This window comes from Oryzias latipes, chromosome 20 (genome assembly GCF_002234675.1).
Source record: "Oryzias latipes chromosome 20, ASM223467v1".
NCBI lineage: Eukaryota > Metazoa > Chordata > Actinopteri > Beloniformes > Adrianichthyidae > Oryzias > Oryzias latipes.
Window position 1 is genome coordinate 17,503,168 of NC_019878.2, and position 18,340 is coordinate 17,521,507.

Genomic DNA, 18,340 nt, shown 5'->3' on the forward strand with positions numbered 1-18,340 from the left:
TGTGGTGACAGTAATTTTCTAATGACTAACAATATTCACTTATTTTTGGCACTTGATTTGGACATATTATACTGATTTCTGTAATAATGGCATGTCTACTTACGTAATTAATATGTATTTCGTCTTTGTCATTTGATTCTTTAATAATTTTTGATTTTTTTCAATGACCTGCACTTCAACAGGGATCAGAAATTAAGAACAGTATGAAGATAATTTAGGTAAAGAAAAAAAAGCTAGGTAAAATATAACTGGAGGGGAATTATATAGGATCACATCTAGGCAATTAATTTAAATAATTTGACAAATTCAATATTGTATAGTTTCAATGTGTCATGTTCTGTACGTACAAGCTAATGGTGGTATTTGTGATTAAGAGTAATTAGATTTACCAATCTAATTTCTTCAACTCGTATAACTGCCATTATAAAATAAATATACGATATTATGTTGTTCACATAATCAATTTAAATATTTTCTGATAAATCTATTAATCATTCACACAGATGGCAGTTTCGGAAAGTACATTGAGTTAATCAAAGAGGGCTGACTGCAGAAGCGAAACCGGAAGTAGTGTGCGGTGAGTGCTCTCGCGTCCAGCTCCGTCCTCCGCGAGCTCAGCAGTATTTCGTCCTCTCTAAGCAGTCTTGTCAGCGCGCGGCGGTGTTGTGGAAGATGGCGCTAGCCGAATGGAAATCCTAATGACAGTTTCCAAATTTGCCTCTTTTTGTACCATGGTAAGTGGACGGCAGTTTTACATAGTGATTATTAGGACTTTTTGCCTATGTAGAAACTGACAGTACTATGTTATTTGAGATTTAAATCTCGGAATTTTAAATGAAAACAGTGAAAATCGGATTCCCGTGCTAGCCGAGGAGGTTTCTGATGCTAACCGAGCAGCCACCCTCCTCCTTCTGAGCCTCTTCGCTTTTGCCGCAAATCCTTGAATGTTTATATTTGTTATTTATTTACTTAAAGTTAATGCTCCATTATTATTATTTTCATATTTACACGCCCTATTTGGTTGTAGTGACTGTGCACCTGCTGTAGGGGTTCAAAGCTAGCTTGCTAATGTGAAGCTAAAGCAATGTTTAGCTTCCCAGCAACTGGATTGAGGAAAACTTCCGATAAAAACACGTCCGGACTGTGTTTTGAGGGAAGCGTTGAACATTGTAGTGATGCTGCAGCGTCAACTACTATCAAATAACAGTTTTAGTGTTGGCAATGACGACACAGATTATTAGCTGCGCAGTTGTTCTTCAGACAGTTTGCTCGACAGTGGTGATACTAGGATTACATCTCTAGAAGTGCTTTTTCCCTCAGAAGTTGACAGCATCCTCCTCGAAAATAACCGTTATACTAACTGAAAGCTTGTTTATTATATATATAATGGTGCCACGTTTTGTTGCAAAAAGTACTAAAAATAAATAGAATTCAGGAATGGAGGCTGTTTATACAAACACCTGTGAAATGATGGGCTGCACTCTGGAGCTCAGTGAATTCCAGGGTGGGATTGTATTAGGATCCCACCTACAACAAGTCAGTGATTTCATACCATAGTTGGAGGGACATCAGCTTAACCACAAAGTGTCCGTCAGTTTATGTGGGCTTCGAGTGAGCAGATCATGAGACACATGACATGGAAATTTCTGCACTTAAGATCTGATTCATTGGTATAAAAGCATAACATCACCAGACCGTAAAGCAGTTGAGATGTGTTCTTTGGAGTAAGAAATTCAGGTTTTCCATGTAGCAATCACATGGATGTGTTTGGGTTTGATGTTGGTCTGACTGCACTGTGCTAAATGTGAAGTTTGTTGAAGGAAGGATTATGTTTGTTTTTCTGAAACTGGGCTTGGATCCTTTGTTGTAGTGAAAGAAACTATGAATACATTTCGATACTGTCAACTGTCTTTGGGGGGATAGGTTTAGGATGTTTTTGTTGCTGTTTCAATATGACTGTGTACCAGTACACAAAGGAAGATCCACAAAGACCCTCGTCTTTGGTGTGGAAGAACTAGTCTGCACAGAGGCCTCTCCTTAACCATCCTTTGGGATGAACCAAAGTGAAGACTCTAAGACGGACTTTTTCATCCAACATCGTTATCAGACCTCACCATTTTACCTACTGAGAAGAATGGAAGTTGTTATCGATGAAAATGATGGACTGACTTATGGATTATGAATAAGTACTTGTGGAAATCCAACATTCATCCCTCCCTCCACCCCTTCCTGCCTTCCTTCCCTCTCTCCCTCACTCTTCCACTCATCTGGGACCATATTATGCAGGAATGTTTTAATAGTCTAAAAAAATGAAAGAAAACAAATCTATTAAGTAAAAACAATTTAGCTTTGATGAAATTGTAATTGTTACTCTGTGGACCGCTACCTACATTTTGTTTTGGATAACATAAAAATTATCTTCTTATTCAGTCTCTCTCTCTATTTATTTATTTTTTAACAAGTTGTTGTGCAGACTGAGTATTTGAGTTTAAAAATAGTTCAGATGCATTTGATTGGTGCACATAGATTTGGAAGCAACTTGGCACCAATTCCTTTAAATAAAAGGATTCCTAATAGTTTTTTCCAAGTTGACATGGGCTTTAGAGGTAACAACCCCCCTAGAAAAAACCTAATCTCAGTTTATCGCTTATTAAATGTTAACAAGTTATGGTGACTAGTTTTTAAGTTTCACTTAAATAGCTTCAAAATAATGTTCAAAATCTATTTACTTTCAATGCTCGGTCTGATACATTCACCCAAACAGGGTCGAAAATCAGTTTTAATTAAATAACTCTTTGTAACAAGATTAGATGCTGGCTCATGAGCTGAAAAACATATATGATGATGGTGATTGTATTCTTGAAATGACAAAAATATTTTTAAAATCTGTCCTTTTGAGCCTCAAAACTTTAACCTTTTGACCAAAATGTGACCTTTAAAATCATGGTTGCATGTAAAAGTGTTACTAATGTGTTTGTGTTATTTTAACAAAGGTAAGGTGACTCTTGGTGCTTGTATGTTGTGGTGTTTTAGGGCGCCAATGCCTCTGCTCTGGAGAAAGAGATTGGATCTGAGCAGTTTCCGGTCAACGAGCACTACTTTGGTCTGGTCAATGTAAGTGACTGATTTGAAGTGCAAAACTTTATTTATTTAAAACTGTTTCACCTAATTTAAATGATACTCTTAAGCAGCTCTCAGCAGCTTTTTTATTAGCACATTTTTTTGTTTTTAATTCATGAGATTTTTGACAGTTATTATTTTTGGGTTATTGTACATTATTTATTTGTGTTTTTAGTTTGGGAACACCTGCTACTGCAACTCGGTGCTGCAGGCCCTTTACTTCTGCCGGCCGTTCCGGGAGAAGATCCTGGCTTACCGCAGTCAGCCTCGACGGAAGGAGAACCTGCTCACTTGCCTCGCTGACCTGTTCCACAGTATTGCCAACCAGAAGAGGAAAGTGGGTGTCATACCACCCAAGAAGTTCATCACACGGCTACGCAAGGAAAATGGTGAGTGGAGAATGATCAAACTTGTGAGGAAATCACAGCTGAGAATAAATTCTTCACTGGATCAGATAAACATATATTTCTGATGTCTTCAGGATGTAGATTACAAATGATCCTGTTGTAACGGCTTAATCTGTTACATTTCAGAGCTGTTTGACAATTACATGCAGCAGGATGCCCACGAGTTCCTGAATTATCTCCTCAACACTATTGCTGACCTGCTTCAAGAGGAAAGGAAGCAGGAGAAGACCAATGGCCGCCTTGCCAATGGGACATTGGACTCCCAGAATAACAACAGCAATGCTACGCCTGCACCCACCTGGGTCCATGAGATCTTCCAAGGCACTCTGACCAATGAAACCCGCTGCCTCACCTGTGAAACAGTGAGCTACATCAGCTTTTTGTTAAGTTGCACTATCCTGTTTGCTAAAGTTAAAAAAAAGGGTTAATTTAATCTAATTAGACTAATATTTTTCAAGTTCAGTTGCATGTGTCTGAAAATATTTTTTCTGCTCAGATAAGCAGCAAGGATGAGGATTTTCTGGATCTTTCTGTGGATGTAGAACAGAATACCTCCATCACTCACTGTCTCAGGTAAAGAAAACTTGTTGAATGCATATCACTTCCTCATTTTTGTCTCGACAATAACTTTTGTCAGTTAAAGTGCAATCGTAGACTGAATTTGGGCAGTTCTTATAAAAAGCTTTTCACAAGTTAAAGCAGCGAATAAAAGTGACTTGTAAAATATTTTGTTTATTGATGGATGGAGCTGATTCCTCAGCATGATGTCAGCCTTGTGTTGAAAAAGTGCTCAGCTCAGCTGGGATGAACTGTGGCAGCCGTGGACCCATTAAACCCGGCTGTCTCGGGGAAAGTTTGTAAAACCATCAAGTGACAGAATGATGTGTGTGTTGGCAGCAATTTTTTAACCTTTCATCACGTTGGCTCTGCAAAGAAAAGAAAAAATCAGTCCACCAAGGCTGCAGTGATGATATTTACTGCTGAAGCAGAAGAGGCCTGTGCATGACGCTGAATCCCAAACTTGGCTAGTATTACTGCTAAATGATGTTCATAGAGGTCGTGGGAAAGTTGCTTAGTTTTAGACGATTAATGTCTAATTAGAGCTTCATAAATGAGCTCGTATTACATAACATTTTATAGCATGCATTAACCTTTTTCCTTTATCTGTCAGGGGTTTCAGTAACACGGAGACGCTCTGCAGTGAGTACAAATACTACTGTGAAGAATGTAGAAGCAAGCAGGAGGCACACAAGAGGTGAGCGCTTCAAGATTCTTGCACGCATACGTTGGGCACTAATTCCCTTTTTGTGTCATTTTGTTCTTAGGATGCGTGTCAAAAAGCTGCCGATGATCCTGGCTCTGCATCTAAAGCGCTTTAAGTACATGGAGCAGCTGCAGCGCTACACCAAACTGTCCTATCGGGTCGTCTTCCCCCTGGAACTGCGCCTCTTCAACACGTCAGGAGACGCCACCAATCCTGAGAGGCTTTACGATCTGGTCGCAGTTGTGGTACATTGTGGGAGGTATGTATGTGGAGAAACAGGCATCAGCATCATATTATCCCCAGATATGAAAACGAATTACTTTCTTACAAAGTATTTAATTTTTTGACAGCCTAACTGCCATTTTGGGGTACGTGCTGATGATTATTGACACAGAAAACACATGGAATCACTGGCACATTACAATCTTTATCAGACAAACATCTTAAGGAATCAACTTTTAAACCTCATAAGATGTATGTCCTTTACTAAAAAAATGATTTAAAATGAATTTTTTAAATAACTATTAACATTTTTATTTTCAGAAGACATTGGACTCATAAATGATTGTTGCAAAACTCTCATCATTAGATTATCACTTCCTGAAATCAATGACATCATATTAAAAAAGAAAAAGAAGGGAAGAAAAGTAGTGAGCGTTGTGTCCAAATTGCTTTTAAAATCTAGGGCACTACATAGTCCCGCACTATATAGTTTTTTAGGAGTTAAGGATCAGGGTGGGAATTCGGACACAGCTCATGACTTCCATCACCAATCGTCAATGCAATCAATCATGTCCCGGTAGCCAATGGGCTCAGAGCGTAATAGTACATTAAGGACTGAAAAATCAAAATTTAAAAACACAAGACGGTATCTGTTACAAATAAATATACATATTTTTTTATTTCGTTGTAAATATTCAAAAAGTCTTTTAAGTTTACTAGCCGTCCACGGGGCTTTGTTTTGGCTCTGCTATCGTGTTTGTGCAGCGTGAATAAATAGTTCGCAGAGTCTTGGTCAGAAATCTACTGGTAAAGATGTTAACTTGTAGTTCCACAGTAACCCAAAATGTTGCTGCCAGTTTATCCATGTTGTTTTGTCCTTGTTAGCCTACAGTGTTTTTTTTGTTTGCTTTTTGTCAAATGTTAGTATTTTTTTCTTAAAGTTAAATGATATTTTTTCACATAAAAAAGTTTGAATTTCAATTTTTCAATAATTTTCTAAAATATAATATATATATATATATATATATATATATATATATATATATATATATATATATATATATATATATATATATATATATATATATATATATATATATATATATATATATATATATATATATATATATATATATATATATATATATATATATATATATATATATATATATATATTTTTTTTTTTAACTTGTCCTGTCCAACAGCTGGGCAGTCACATGAGAGCTGAGGGCCTCTTGGGTTGGACATATTTTACTTTAACAAGAGGGGTTATTAATCTTCAGACAAACCAAAGGTATGTCTGAATAAACCCCTTTTGTAATTGAGGCCAAACTTTATTAATTTCAAACATGTCTGAAAATCTTTGGTGTTGGACCGGACGGAAAAGGAAAGAGGGGAAGAAGAGAGAGGGACGTTAGAGAGAGGGGGGGTAGGGGGTGATAATAGAAGGGGAAGGGGGATAAGACCATGAAGCAGCATAAAGCAACAAGTTTACTGGTTGTTAGCAGGAAGTAGCAGAGATTGGAAAGGATGAGGTTAGGAAGGCTCTGAAAAGGATCAAGAGCGGAAAGGCCGTTGGTCCTGATGACGTACCTGTGGAGGTATGGAAGTGCTTAGGAGAGACAGCAGTGGAATTTCTAACGAGGTTGTTCAATAGGATTTTAGAGAGTGAGAAGATGCCTGAGGAATGGAGGAGAAGCGTTCTGGTTCCGATCTTTAAGAACAAGGGTGACACGCAGAACTGCAGCAACTATAGAGGAATAAAGTTGATGAGCCACACAATGAAGCTGTGGGAAAGAGTAGTGGAAGCCAGGCTTAGGAAGAAGGTGGAGATTTGTGAGCAGCAGTATGGTTTCATGCCCCGTAAGAGCACCACTGATGCCATTTTTGCTTTGAGAATGTTGATGGAAAAGTACAGAGAAGGTCAGAAGGAGCTGCATTGTGTGTTGGTAGATTTAGAGAAGGCGTATGACAGGGTGCCGATGGAGGAGCTGTGGTACTGTATGAGGTCGTCTGGAGTGGCAGAGAAGTATGTCAGAGTAGTTCAGGACATGTATGAGAGAAGTATGACGGTGGTGAGATGTGCTGTAGGTCAGACAGAGGAGTTCAAGGTGGAGGTGGGACTACACCAAGGATCAGCTTTGAGTCCTTTTTTGTTTGCTATGCTGATGGACAGGCTGACAGACGAGGTAAGACAGGAATCTCCCTGGACAATGATGTTTGCGGATGACATTGTAATTTGCAGTGAGAGTAGAGAGCAGGTGGAGGAACAGCTAGAGAGGTGGAGGTTTGCTCTGGAAAGAAGAGGCATGAAGGTCAGTCGTAGTAAGACAGAATACATGTGTCTGAACGAGAGGGATCAAGGTAGAAGCGTTAGGTTACAGGGGGCTGAGGTGAAGAAGGTGCAGGAGTTTAAGTACTCGGGGTCAACAGTTCAGTGTGATGGGGAGTGTGGAAAAGAGGTGAAGAGGCGAGTGCAGGCAGGTTGGAGCGGGTGGAGGAAAGTGTCAGGAGTGTTGTGTGACAGAAGAGTGCCAGCAAGACTCAAAGGAAAGGTGTATAAGACAGTGGTGAGACCAGCTCTGCTCTATGGGTTAGAGACGGTAGCAGTGAGACAGAGACAAGAGGCTGAGATGGAGGTAGCAGAGATGAAGATGTTGAGGTTCTCCTTAGGAGTGACCAGGTTAGACAGGATAAGGAACGAGTACATCAGAGGGACGGCTCATGTTGCCTGTGTTAGCGACAAAGTCAGAGAAGCCAGACTGAGATGGTTTGGACATGTTCAGAGGAGGGATAGTGGATATATTGGTAGAAGGATGTTGGAGATGGAGCTGCCTGGCAGGAGGGCAAGAGGACGGCCAAAGAGGAGATACATGGATGTCTTAACAGAGGACATGAAGTTGGCTAATGTTAGAGTACAAGATGTCCATGATAGTGAGGTGGAAAAGGATGATTCGCTGTGGCGACCCCTGATGGGAAAAGCCGAAAGAGAAAGAAGAGACTGGTTGTTAATCATTATGGTAAGGTTTAAATGTAAAAAAAAAAAAAAAAAAAAAAAAAGGGCGGAGCCTGTCCACACACACACTCAAATGTTATAAACACACCTGTTAGTTGCAAAAATGTCCACCTGTCGACATGTACACAAAACAGATAGTGTTCACACGCATACTTATGCCTTAAAACCAATTAGTGTGAAATATTTCAGTCATTCAGGCTGTTGAGCTAACACCTGTGCTCAGGTGAGTGTTTATGTTCTTCTAAAATGGATGGTGGAACGTGAAAAGAAGGAGGGAGAGTGCCCAGCCATCCCCACCCCAAGACCCCCACCGCACCAGCAGCGGCAGCCGGAATCCCCCCAACGCCACACGGGAACCGGCAGGGAACAACCGCCGCCCGGGCGACCAAGCCCGCCACCCAGGCCAGGGCCAGCAGGGCCGCCGCAAGGCCCCCAGAGCCAGAGAGCAGGGAGGCACGGAGGGAAAGAGAGCGCCGCCCCAGCCCAACCAGGAGAGCAGCCCCCCCGCCGCGCCGGGAGAACCCAACACAGGGCCCCACCGGAGAAGGACGCCCACAGCCCCAGACGAGCACCCCACCACCACCCAGGAGTTCCGGGCATCCCCCCGCCCCAACCCCAGGTACGAGCCAGGACCCCCCAAGGGAGACCCGCTCCGCACTCCAGGCAGCCATCCGCCCGGCCCACGGTTGGTCCAGGGAGGAGCGAGGCAGGGGCCCGCCGCCCCCGCCCAGGAGGGGGGAACCCCGGGGAAAAAAGAGGGCCCACAAGGGGTGTTGTAAATATGGCCCGACCAGGCTCGGCCACAGTTGGAAATTTGGCAGGGCCCAGCACTCAGGAGCAAGGACCAGAACCCACCCCCCAGGGACACGAACACCCCCGGCTCAGATGTAATGTGAACCCCCCCACCGTGCGGAGAGAGCACCGCCGGGCCCAGGAAGCCGGCACCCCGGGGACACGGCCGCCGTTGCAAAGGGGCCCGTACCCCCCACCAGGGAAGAGGCAGGGGACAGATGGTCCTAGGTCCCACCTTCCTTGCAAAATGTGTGTGCGTGTATGTGTGTTTGAGAGTGTGTGTGTGTGCATGTGTGTGTGTTTATGTTGGGATGTGTATATTGACGGGGGGGAGGGGTGTATGTACTAAGGGGGGTGCAGTTAAAATTGGCGGGTAGGGCACTAAGGGGACATCTCCTGATTACTCACAGTGACGTCCCCTCACCCTCCCCACCAAGGGGCCCTAAATGTCTAAGGTGCGTTTAAAATTGGCGGGTAGGGTGCTAGGAGGACATCTGCTGCTTGCTGGCAGTGATGTCCAAGCACCCCCCCTACCAAGGGCCCTACATGTTTAAGGTGCAAATAAAACCGAAAGAGGGGGGGCCCACTCCATACGGCAACCATAGGAGGGGGGCCACTGCCTAGTAAACCCCCCCCCCAAGGCTCATCGCAGGCTAAGCCCCCCACCCCCTCACCCTATTATGAGGTTATATGAGGAAGGGGGCAAGTTGGGGACAGCTGATAGACTGTCCCCCGGTGGTCAAACAGCTGTCCCCCCCCCCCCCCCCCCAACAAGGGGGCCAGGCCCACCCAGCCCAGGGGCCCCACCCCCGGAGGCGCCGACACCCCAGGCCCAGCACCACCCCCCCCACACAGAGAGAGAGGAGCCAGAAAGCGTTGGCCCCCCCCTGGAGCAAGCCCAGGCCCCCACCCCCAAACGCCGGCCCTAGAAGAGCTCTGGTCAGGCCTCGACGGGACCGAGGCAGCCAACCGGCCGGGGAAACCGCCGATGGCCTCAGCGGAGACCCCGACCCGTCAACCCCCCCTGCCCCGTACCAATAGTGGCCCCCCCCCCCTCCCCCAGAATGCCCCCCCACAGGACAGGGCCGACAAGACCCCCCCCCCCCCCCCCAGACCCCGCAGCCGAAGCGGATGACACCCAGAGCGACCGGGGGCCCCAAGAGGGTTGTCCCGTCCCGCCCCAGAGCCAGGGAAGGGCTGATCCCAGCCCCAGGTGTAGATGGGAAGCCCATCCAGCGCCGCTGCCCCCCCCCCCCCCCCCCCCCCCCCCCCGAGCAGCGCCCCCCGCCAACCCCCCCCCAGCACAGGCAAAGGGACCACCCCCCCAAGCCAAGCCAGACCACCACCCCACCCCCCCACCACGCACCCCCACACCCAAGCCCAGAGGACCACGCAGCGCCCCAGCCCGCCCCACCCAGGCGCCGGACCCGACCAACGGAGCCCCCACCATCCCCCGCCAGGCCCCGGAGGCCCCGACCCCGGCCTACGGCAGAAGGGCAAGGAGCAGCGACGACCAGGCCCCCCCCACCCCCTAAGTCATGGAGTTAGCCATGGGAGACCAGAGAGACTGAATTCTTTCAAAGATACTTGAACTTTGGGCTGACATTTTTTCCAAGCTGATATGATCAAGCAGCAGATTTCTGTGTTGACTTATATTTATAATTTTCTTGCTTTTCCAATTTATTAAAATAGTTTTTTTAGCAATGCAAAGAGTTATGAAAATGATAGAGCCTAATCCTCCTTCAACATCGATGGCACTCATGTCACCAAGCACACAAAGTGACGGTGAAGCTGTGATTGAAACCTTAAGCCAGACTGATAGATCGGCACATACCTGCTGCCAGAGAGCCTGGACAGGCGTGCAGAACCACAGTGCATGCATGTAATTATCGGGTAGATTACTGTCACAGTGCTGACAAATGTCTGAGTTGCTGAGACCCATCTTGAACATCTTCTGTCCAGTGTAGTAAATTCTGTGTAGAGTTTTGAAATGGATTAGCTGCAGATTTGGACTTTTTGTCATTTTAAAGGTGTTTAGACAAAGTTCTGACCAAAAGCTTTCATCTGTGCTGATGCTCAAATCCGCATCCCATTTTGTTGTCGGAAGTGAAATATTGTTATCTAAATTACATAAAAGTTTAAAATATATATTTTTAATTTACAATATTTTTTTTCAAATTGCCAACATTTCTTTTAAGTTAGAAAACGTGTATTTTCCTTTTCGAATCTTAAATATTTCTTTTAATTTTATTTTTAGTCTTTTTTACGTTTTCAATGTTTCTTTTTTTGTTTGTTTTTTCGGTTTTTACAATCTGATTTTTCGTATATATTGAACTCATTTGAGCCCATACTTGTCTCTGCATGCTGTGACGGTTGAGTCATGACTAACTAATAATGTCTTCTTTCCTTTCAGCGGTCCAAACAGGGGTCATTACATTGCCATTGTAAAAAGTCACGACTTCTGGTTGCTCTTTGATGATGATATTGTGGAGGTGAGTGAGCTCGTTTCTGCACATTTCCATCTGAGTGTAATGCATTTCATTAATAAGAAAAGTGGGTTCTTTTTTCTTTCTTCCCTGTCGTGCTCTTTGTAGAAAATTGATGCGCAAGCCATAGAAGAATTCTACGGACTCACCTCTGAAATCTCCAAGAACTCGGAGTCAGGCTACATCCTCTTTTACCAATCCAGAGATTAAAACGTGGATCCGAGTCTTTCATAAAACGGGGAAACATTTTTTTCCCTCCTTTTTTTTTTGAGGGGAGACACAGACTGCGAACCACATCACAGCCGCCTGCATGGCGTCATACCTGCCTGCACAGCTGTAACTCATATCTGCTCTGCAGTCCAGCCGTGGACGTTTCCCCCCTTACATACCGGCCGGCCCTGCCGGCCGCCATGTCCTTCCTCGTCTCTCATCCTCCGCTGCTGCTGCCGCCGCTGCTACCGCCGCCGCCGCTGCCGGGACTACGAGACGATTATGATTAAAACTGTGTCAAGATTGTTTTTAAAAAAAAAAAAAGAATGAGGGGTTGTACAGAAGTTGGTTGTATGAGTAGTGCTCTAGTTTTTGCCTCGGGTGTGGGATGAATGGGTATTTAAATCATAATGTTAAACTGGCCCTTCATTCCCCATATTATTAACTGGAATGAAGAGTTTTGATTATGGATGTAAAGGAGGATGCATGGGAGGTGGGTGCTTATATAGGACTCACTCGACTGTGTATTTCTACAGTGTACAGAATGGTATTTGTATAAATATTACAAGAAGATATTATTGGGAAATGTCAGACCTAGAAAAGACGTATTAACACTATGGTGCACTTTTGATACCGTTTTGTAGGTGTTGGCAAGCTTAATGTGAGGGTTTGCTTGAAAAAGCCTGTTGTGAAGCGATCATTTTCTGTTTTAAAGAAAAAGAAATAAAGTCGGTAAGAGAGATTGGGGGGTGCTCTGCTTTCTGAATCCCACAGGTGTACTGATGACTCATTGGGGGGGTTCGTGGCCTCCCCCTTGTGGCGATAAATGGCATTGCTACTGGAGTTTTTCTATTCTAGTTTTCTAGGAAAAGCATTAAAAAGGCGCACGTGCCTGATGAGGCTATAAGCACTGAGTCTAATACATTAAGATTTAGGAGAGGAGCTAAGGTGGCCTCCTCCATGAGGATGGAGGGGAGGAGGCTTGTGAGACACATCAGGGCTGCTGTGAATAGCTCAGACAGGACCAGAATAGAAAGCAGGAGGAAGGTGAGCCTCCTCGTGCCTGAAACTGGAGTAGAAAACTATAAAGCGTTCAGATGCTCCGAAAACAACTTTAAAGATAAATCAATTCTGTTTTTAAACACCTGGAAATTAAACCGAATCTGTCCTTGGAAGAGGACCAAACATGAAGGGGTTTCAGCCAATCTCCGGCAGTCTGGCTCTTCTGGGACTCCTCCTTCATCATCCTCACCATCCTCACCCCCTCCTTTCCCGCGCACCTCCCGTTCCTCCTCGCTGCTCTTCTCGCCGCTCCTCCTCGCAGCACCACCGCAGTCCACGGGTGCCACGCCGTTACCGGTCGCCCGCCTAATAACCGAGCTGTGCCGCATCGACCCCAACATGATGATGGGAGCGCGAGGCAGCTGCGCCTCCATCTAGTCTCACCGAGTCAAGGTAAGGCGCTCGCGGGCATCCTCTGCACGGGTGGAAGCGTGCGGCTCGTTTCTGCCGCTGCTTTGTTTCTTTAATGTTGGCTGTAGGGCGGGTGTGTGCGAGCGTCTATGGCCGGCGGGGTGATATGCATGCTGGGAGAGATGTTTCCATGACGGGTGCGGTGTCTTCTGTAAGGAGAGGCAATTATTCCCGTCACCATGGGCAACCAGGCTGCCGTCCTGAAAGTTGCAGCAAAGCAGTTCTATCTTTTTCTAATTTAATTGACATTAATTTCAAACCCTTTGCGTGCATTCCTACAGGCCTATTTGCTTCAAGTCTCTCTGAGTTCAATGCACAACAAATTATAATATATTTAAGTTATTTTTGTGTTTTTTTGTGCAAAGTAAATTCCTTTGTCTTGAATTTTTGCTAAAGTTGCAGAGCCCTGAGCTGAGCATGCTCATGCCTCCTGTGCTCTCATAACCCAGGACATAAAGTACTTTATGCAGAAACCCCCCAGTTGGTTGTGTGGTGGGACAACAGGGTCTATTAAAGGCATCGAAATTCCTAATTCACAAACTAAGGTGATTTGGACAGAAAAAACAGTAATATAAAGAGCAAAAATTAATCACTTTTTGTAATTGCGTAACGATTCATTAATTTGATTCATATCATAATTTAGGATTGCTGATACAATTCATAGTTGATATTAGGTCATTTTGATCTGATTCACTGACCTAAAATCGATCCAGGACATCAAAATGAGCTGAATTTGGGTTATTCTTATTCTTCAGTGTGTAGTTTTCCAGATTCCTTGTATTTCTTGCAAGATAATCAAGTGTAAATAAATATGTGTACAAACAAGTAAAGAAGAATTAATGGGTAATCCATTCAAATTTTAGTTTCATAAAGTTGAGCCCACTGTTGTTCTTCTACACAAAAGGAACATTATTAGAACATTCTAGCACACTGCGTGGTCACATGTCTTTGCAAAATTACCAAATCGATATAATTGATTTATTTAATTTTTTTAACGATTTTACAACGGTATAGGTCGATTCGATTAACAACTTGCCTCTGACAGATTGATCTGATTGGATTGTAGGACTAATAATTGATTGGTTTAATCGCAGCACGACTAATTAAATGATAATGGTTGTGACTTGCCTGTGTTGATTTTAGACGGGGGGCACAATGAGTGAGGAGCCAGCGGTCACCCCAAGCTGGCTGAACCCGGAGGCCACAGCGTGGGCCAGTGGAGGCGGGGGAACGCTAGATAACAGCACCAGCTTGGGGACGTTTCCACCAGAGGAGTCCCTACCGCCCGGCCAGCTGCCGCTGCTGGTCAACCCCTGGGACATTGTGCTCTGCTCATCAGGGACCCTGATAGCCTGCGAGAACGCGTTGGTGGTGCTTGTGATCTGGCAGAACTCTGCGCTCAGGGCCCCCATGTTCCTGCTGATTGGCAGCCTGGCTCTGGCTGACCTACTGGCCGGTCTGGGTTTGGTGCTCCACTTCACCTGTGCCTACCTACTTCGCTCCGACTCAGCCCAGTTGCTGACTGTGGGCTTGGTGGTGGCCTCTTTCTCTGCTTCTGTCTTCAGCTTGCTGGCTATTACCATCGACCGCTATCTGTCACTGTACTATGCCCTCACCTACAACTCGGAGCGGACTGCAGCTTTCACCTACACCATGCTCGTGCTGCTGTGGGGCCTCTCCCTGTGTCTTGGCCTGCTGCCGGTCACGGGGGTTAACTGTCTGGCGGAGGAAGCCTCTTGCAGCGTCGTGCGGCCCCTGACTAAGAATAACGTCGCCGTGCTGTCTGTCTCCTTCCTGCTGCTTTTTGGCCTAATGCTGCAACTTTATGTCCAGATCTGCAAGATTGTAATGCGCCATGCGCACCAGATCGCTCTCCAGCACCACTTCCTGGCCGCCACACCCCACTACGTCACAACACGGAAGGGAGTGTCCACACTGGCCATCATCCTCGGTACGTTTGCTGCATGCTGGATGCCCTTCACCGTCTACTCCCTCATCGCTGACTACACCTACCCTCCTCTCTACACCTACGCCACGCTGGTGCCTGCTACCTACAATTCTGTCATCAATCCGGTCATCTACGCATTCAGGAATCAGGAGATCCAGAAAGCGCTGTGGCTGGTGTGCTGTGGCTGCGTGCCTGCAAGTGTGGCCCATCGTGCACGGACACCAAGTGACGTCTGACATGGGAAGAAGGTCCTGAGAAAAACAGAAAAGAGCCATCTGGGTCCAATCTGCTCCTACCGGGATGTGTTTGGTGTCAGAGAACAGAAGTTGGAATGGGCTGTTGGGGTAGTTATTCACAGCCCACAAGGATGGATGGGGTTTTTACTTGTTACACTGACCACAGGGCAAGAAATCTCACTGTCTTCCCAATTAAGGGCCATTAAGTCAGCTGCATCCTGCCCCCTTCTGTTCCAGTCGTGCCACGCCCATTCTCCTTTTTGCAGAGGGTGCATAACCCTGAAGATACTTACCAGTAGTGTATCTTTGGTCGCTTCTTCCCCTCTACATGGAGACCGTGTTAGTTTTTGCTTGTGTGCAAAAAAATCCCACCCATGTTGTGCAGGAGCACGCAGGGCAGGTGTTTCCACAGTTGAAGCCGGTCTGGAGCAGCATCCCGGCGTTCTGCTGCTGCACCCTCAACGTGCACAGAAAGCTAAACAGCCGCGGGGAGCTAAAAATAGACCCGATGCGCTCTGATCTGTGTTCAACAGACGCCGGGGAAGAAATCAAGGCGCTCCCTTTTTCTCGCCTCTTCCGTTTCCTATTTGTCTTGTTTTCCAATTCAGATTGCGTGTCAATGCGTTACAGTTTAGGAGGCTCAAGGCCAGGCAGACCCGCCCCGTTAAAATCCTCCTGCATTTTTTATTAGTACAGAGGCATCAAACCAAATATAGGCCTGTTTGATGATGTAATCCACAAGTACACCCCTTCAGTTTAAGCGAGGAAGTGGCATTTACTGTCTCTTTTTTGACACACGTCTTTAAAAAAAATCAGTTAAAATTTGGGATTTTCGTCTGCATTAATCAAAGCTCCCAAAGAGCGTGACATCAGACTCATTTTAGACTCATTTGCATATGAGCAGCACAAAACCCTTGGGTTGCTCCCTCCGTTCGGTGTGGTAGGTCACATGCACCCCTGCAGGCTTTGTGCCGTGCTTTCCTGATGTTGTCGTGACCTTAAAAAATGTAGTTTTAGCCCAAATGACCACAGTGTACCTTACATGTGCTGCATTATAAGACCTGCAGTTATAACCTCCATGTTACCAGTTGCATATTTCCGTACTGTGAAATTTGAAGTCATACTTTTTTTGAAGTCCCTTGTCTTCACAGCTGCTTTAACTTATTGTATTTTGCATCCCAACCTGCTCTCAGAACATGTCAGCAATAACTCGCCCATGAATGGTAGTTATTTTTTCGATGTGAAGCAATACTCAGACAGCAATAACATCCCATGTCTCACTTTGATTTCTATCTACCGATTGAGCTGCCTTAAAGGCTGCTCAGGTGTTTTGCGTAGGACAGGCTCGGTGGGTAATGCTTCAGTAAACGGCGGGAGCATCTCTCCCCTCGTCTCTAATAGAATCCAAAAGAATTGGGCTTTGATATTTTCTTGCATCAATTTGTAAACTGTTTTCGCCCGCTACTTCTGCCTTTAGCGAGTGTTTGAATCATCCTGAGTGTTGCGACCTCCAATAACAGTGTGTGAACTGTGATTTTGTGCATCCGGTATGAGCTGCATGGCCTCTGGGTTTGTGCATGTGTTTTGTGTGCATAACACTTTGTCTCCTTTTTGTTGCATTTTCCAGCTCTGTTGATCTTGTAGAGGATAACTCTGTCAGTCTTCCTGTAAATTTCAAAAGAGGTTGTCTCATTCGATTGTTTGCTTTCTGGAAGGAGATGGGAGATGGGCGGTCCAGCACTACAAGCCAAAGTGAAAGAGTCTCTCAGTGATCTTTGATCCAAGTCCTGCTGTTTCTTTTTCCGTTTGCCTAATGTTATATTCCTTTTTTAAATCAATGAGATTGAGATTAAGTGACTTTTTGATAATTCTATGAGCTAAAAACAGCTACTTCCAAATACAATGCTTCTTCTTTCTTTCCCCCATCGAACGCCTCTCTGGCCTCAGACCACGTAGACAAATCTTTATCTTATTCATTTCATTTCAGGTCTGAAGGGAAAGAAAAAAGAAAGCATTTCTAAGCATGGAAATGTAGTCTGTGTTTGTGAAAATGTGCATTGTCTCAGACTGAACCCTGTAGTTCTTTGTTGAGCACCAAAAGGTCAGACGGACGCATCTAAACCCACCACCAACTGTTTTTACTTTATATTTGGAGAAAACTCTATTTTGTTATTGAAATTTTCTATTTTTTTCTACTTTAGTCTGGTCAGACCTGTTCTATTACTGCGCTGTGAAGCCTTTTTCTGAATGTAGTGTTTGTCTAGCTGAAATCCTTGGAGCTCGACTTTCTCTTTGTAAATGCGGCATGCCGACGAGGACCTAACACGAACCCGCATGGTGCTACTGAAGCCGGTCAGTCTGACGGGTTCTTTGGAAAAGCAGACAGTGTTCTGGTACATTTCCCTTGTATGCAGCGGTTTGTAAAGTCAAACGCTTGTTTTCCGTCCCAGCATTCCCTGATATGGTGAATGTGGTTCACATTTTGTACAGTGATTGAGGTTTTTTGCTGCAGAGCAGGTTTTTTTGTTTGACAAAAAGGGCTTTGTTTCTCAGAAGGGCCAGGGAACAGTGATGTTGGATGTATTATTGATCAGCAAACACACTCGTTAATCTCCTAATCAGTTTCTCGGTAAATGCGTAAAAAGCTGTGGACTTTTTTTTTCAGGACAAACTAGCAGAGAATGGTGAAAGTGACTTCCTGATTACCAATTTAGAGCTAATAAAGCACTACAGGGCCTGTGAATGTGTGTGTGTATGTTTGGGATTGGAGATGGGGTGGCACCACAGTTACAGCATCTATTGTAGACATACGCATAGACTTCAATGTGAAATGCACTTTATTCTTTGGATGACAATGGCACAAAAAATTGAAAGTATCTGCAAAATGAAACATATAAATGATAATCAACCTGCACTAATTTAATGGATATATTGTAAATACATTTCTGTGAACGTGTTGTCTATTTTTCCAAAGTGTTAGTTGTATTTTTTATTGCTTTGGTTAGCTCACTCAACTGAGAGATCTTGTTAATTTTGTATTAAAAACAAAGATGTGCTGTGCATAAAACTCCTGGCTTGACTTTTTCTTTCTTTCCATTATACGCCGTGGCTTACTGCCCTCTGTTCGGCTCTCTTCTGTTTCCTTGGTTACTCCCTTCGTAGCTGT

General features: G+C 44.7%; 2 protein-coding genes across 3 annotated transcripts; both read left to right on the forward strand.

The window, feature by feature from the left end:
• The first annotated feature begins 598 nt into the window (after positions 1 to 598).
• usp12 (ubiquitin specific peptidase 12) lies at positions 599 to 12,259 on the forward strand. Its single transcript, XM_004081056.4, has 9 exons — positions 599 to 734; positions 3,034 to 3,114; positions 3,296 to 3,509; positions 3,654 to 3,889; positions 4,024 to 4,100; positions 4,699 to 4,782; positions 4,853 to 5,050; positions 11,235 to 11,313; positions 11,416 to 12,259. Exons 1-9 carry the CDS (start codon positions 687 to 689, stop codon positions 11,515 to 11,517), a joined length of 1,119 nt encoding a protein of 372 aa, XP_004081104.1. The 5' UTR covers positions 599 to 686; the 3' UTR covers positions 11,518 to 12,259.
• Positions 12,260 to 12,359: 100 nt separating this feature from the next.
• gpr12 (G protein-coupled receptor 12) lies at positions 12,360 to 18,236 on the forward strand. 2 transcript variants are annotated; one of them, XM_020712645.1, is made up of 3 exons: positions 12,360 to 12,972; positions 14,134 to 14,941; positions 15,081 to 18,236. In XM_020712645.1, the coding sequence occupies exons 2-3, from the start codon at positions 14,146 to 14,148 to the stop codon at positions 15,191 to 15,193; spliced, it is 909 nt and encodes a 302-aa protein (XP_020568304.1). In that variant the 5' UTR covers positions 12,360 to 12,972; positions 14,134 to 14,145; the 3' UTR covers positions 15,194 to 18,236. The 2 variants fall into 2 exon arrangements, with proteins under 2 accessions (XP_020568304.1, XP_011487229.1); XM_011488927.2 differs by having other exon boundaries at positions 14,134 to 18,236.
• The last annotated feature ends 104 nt before the right edge of the window (positions 18,237 to 18,340 follow it).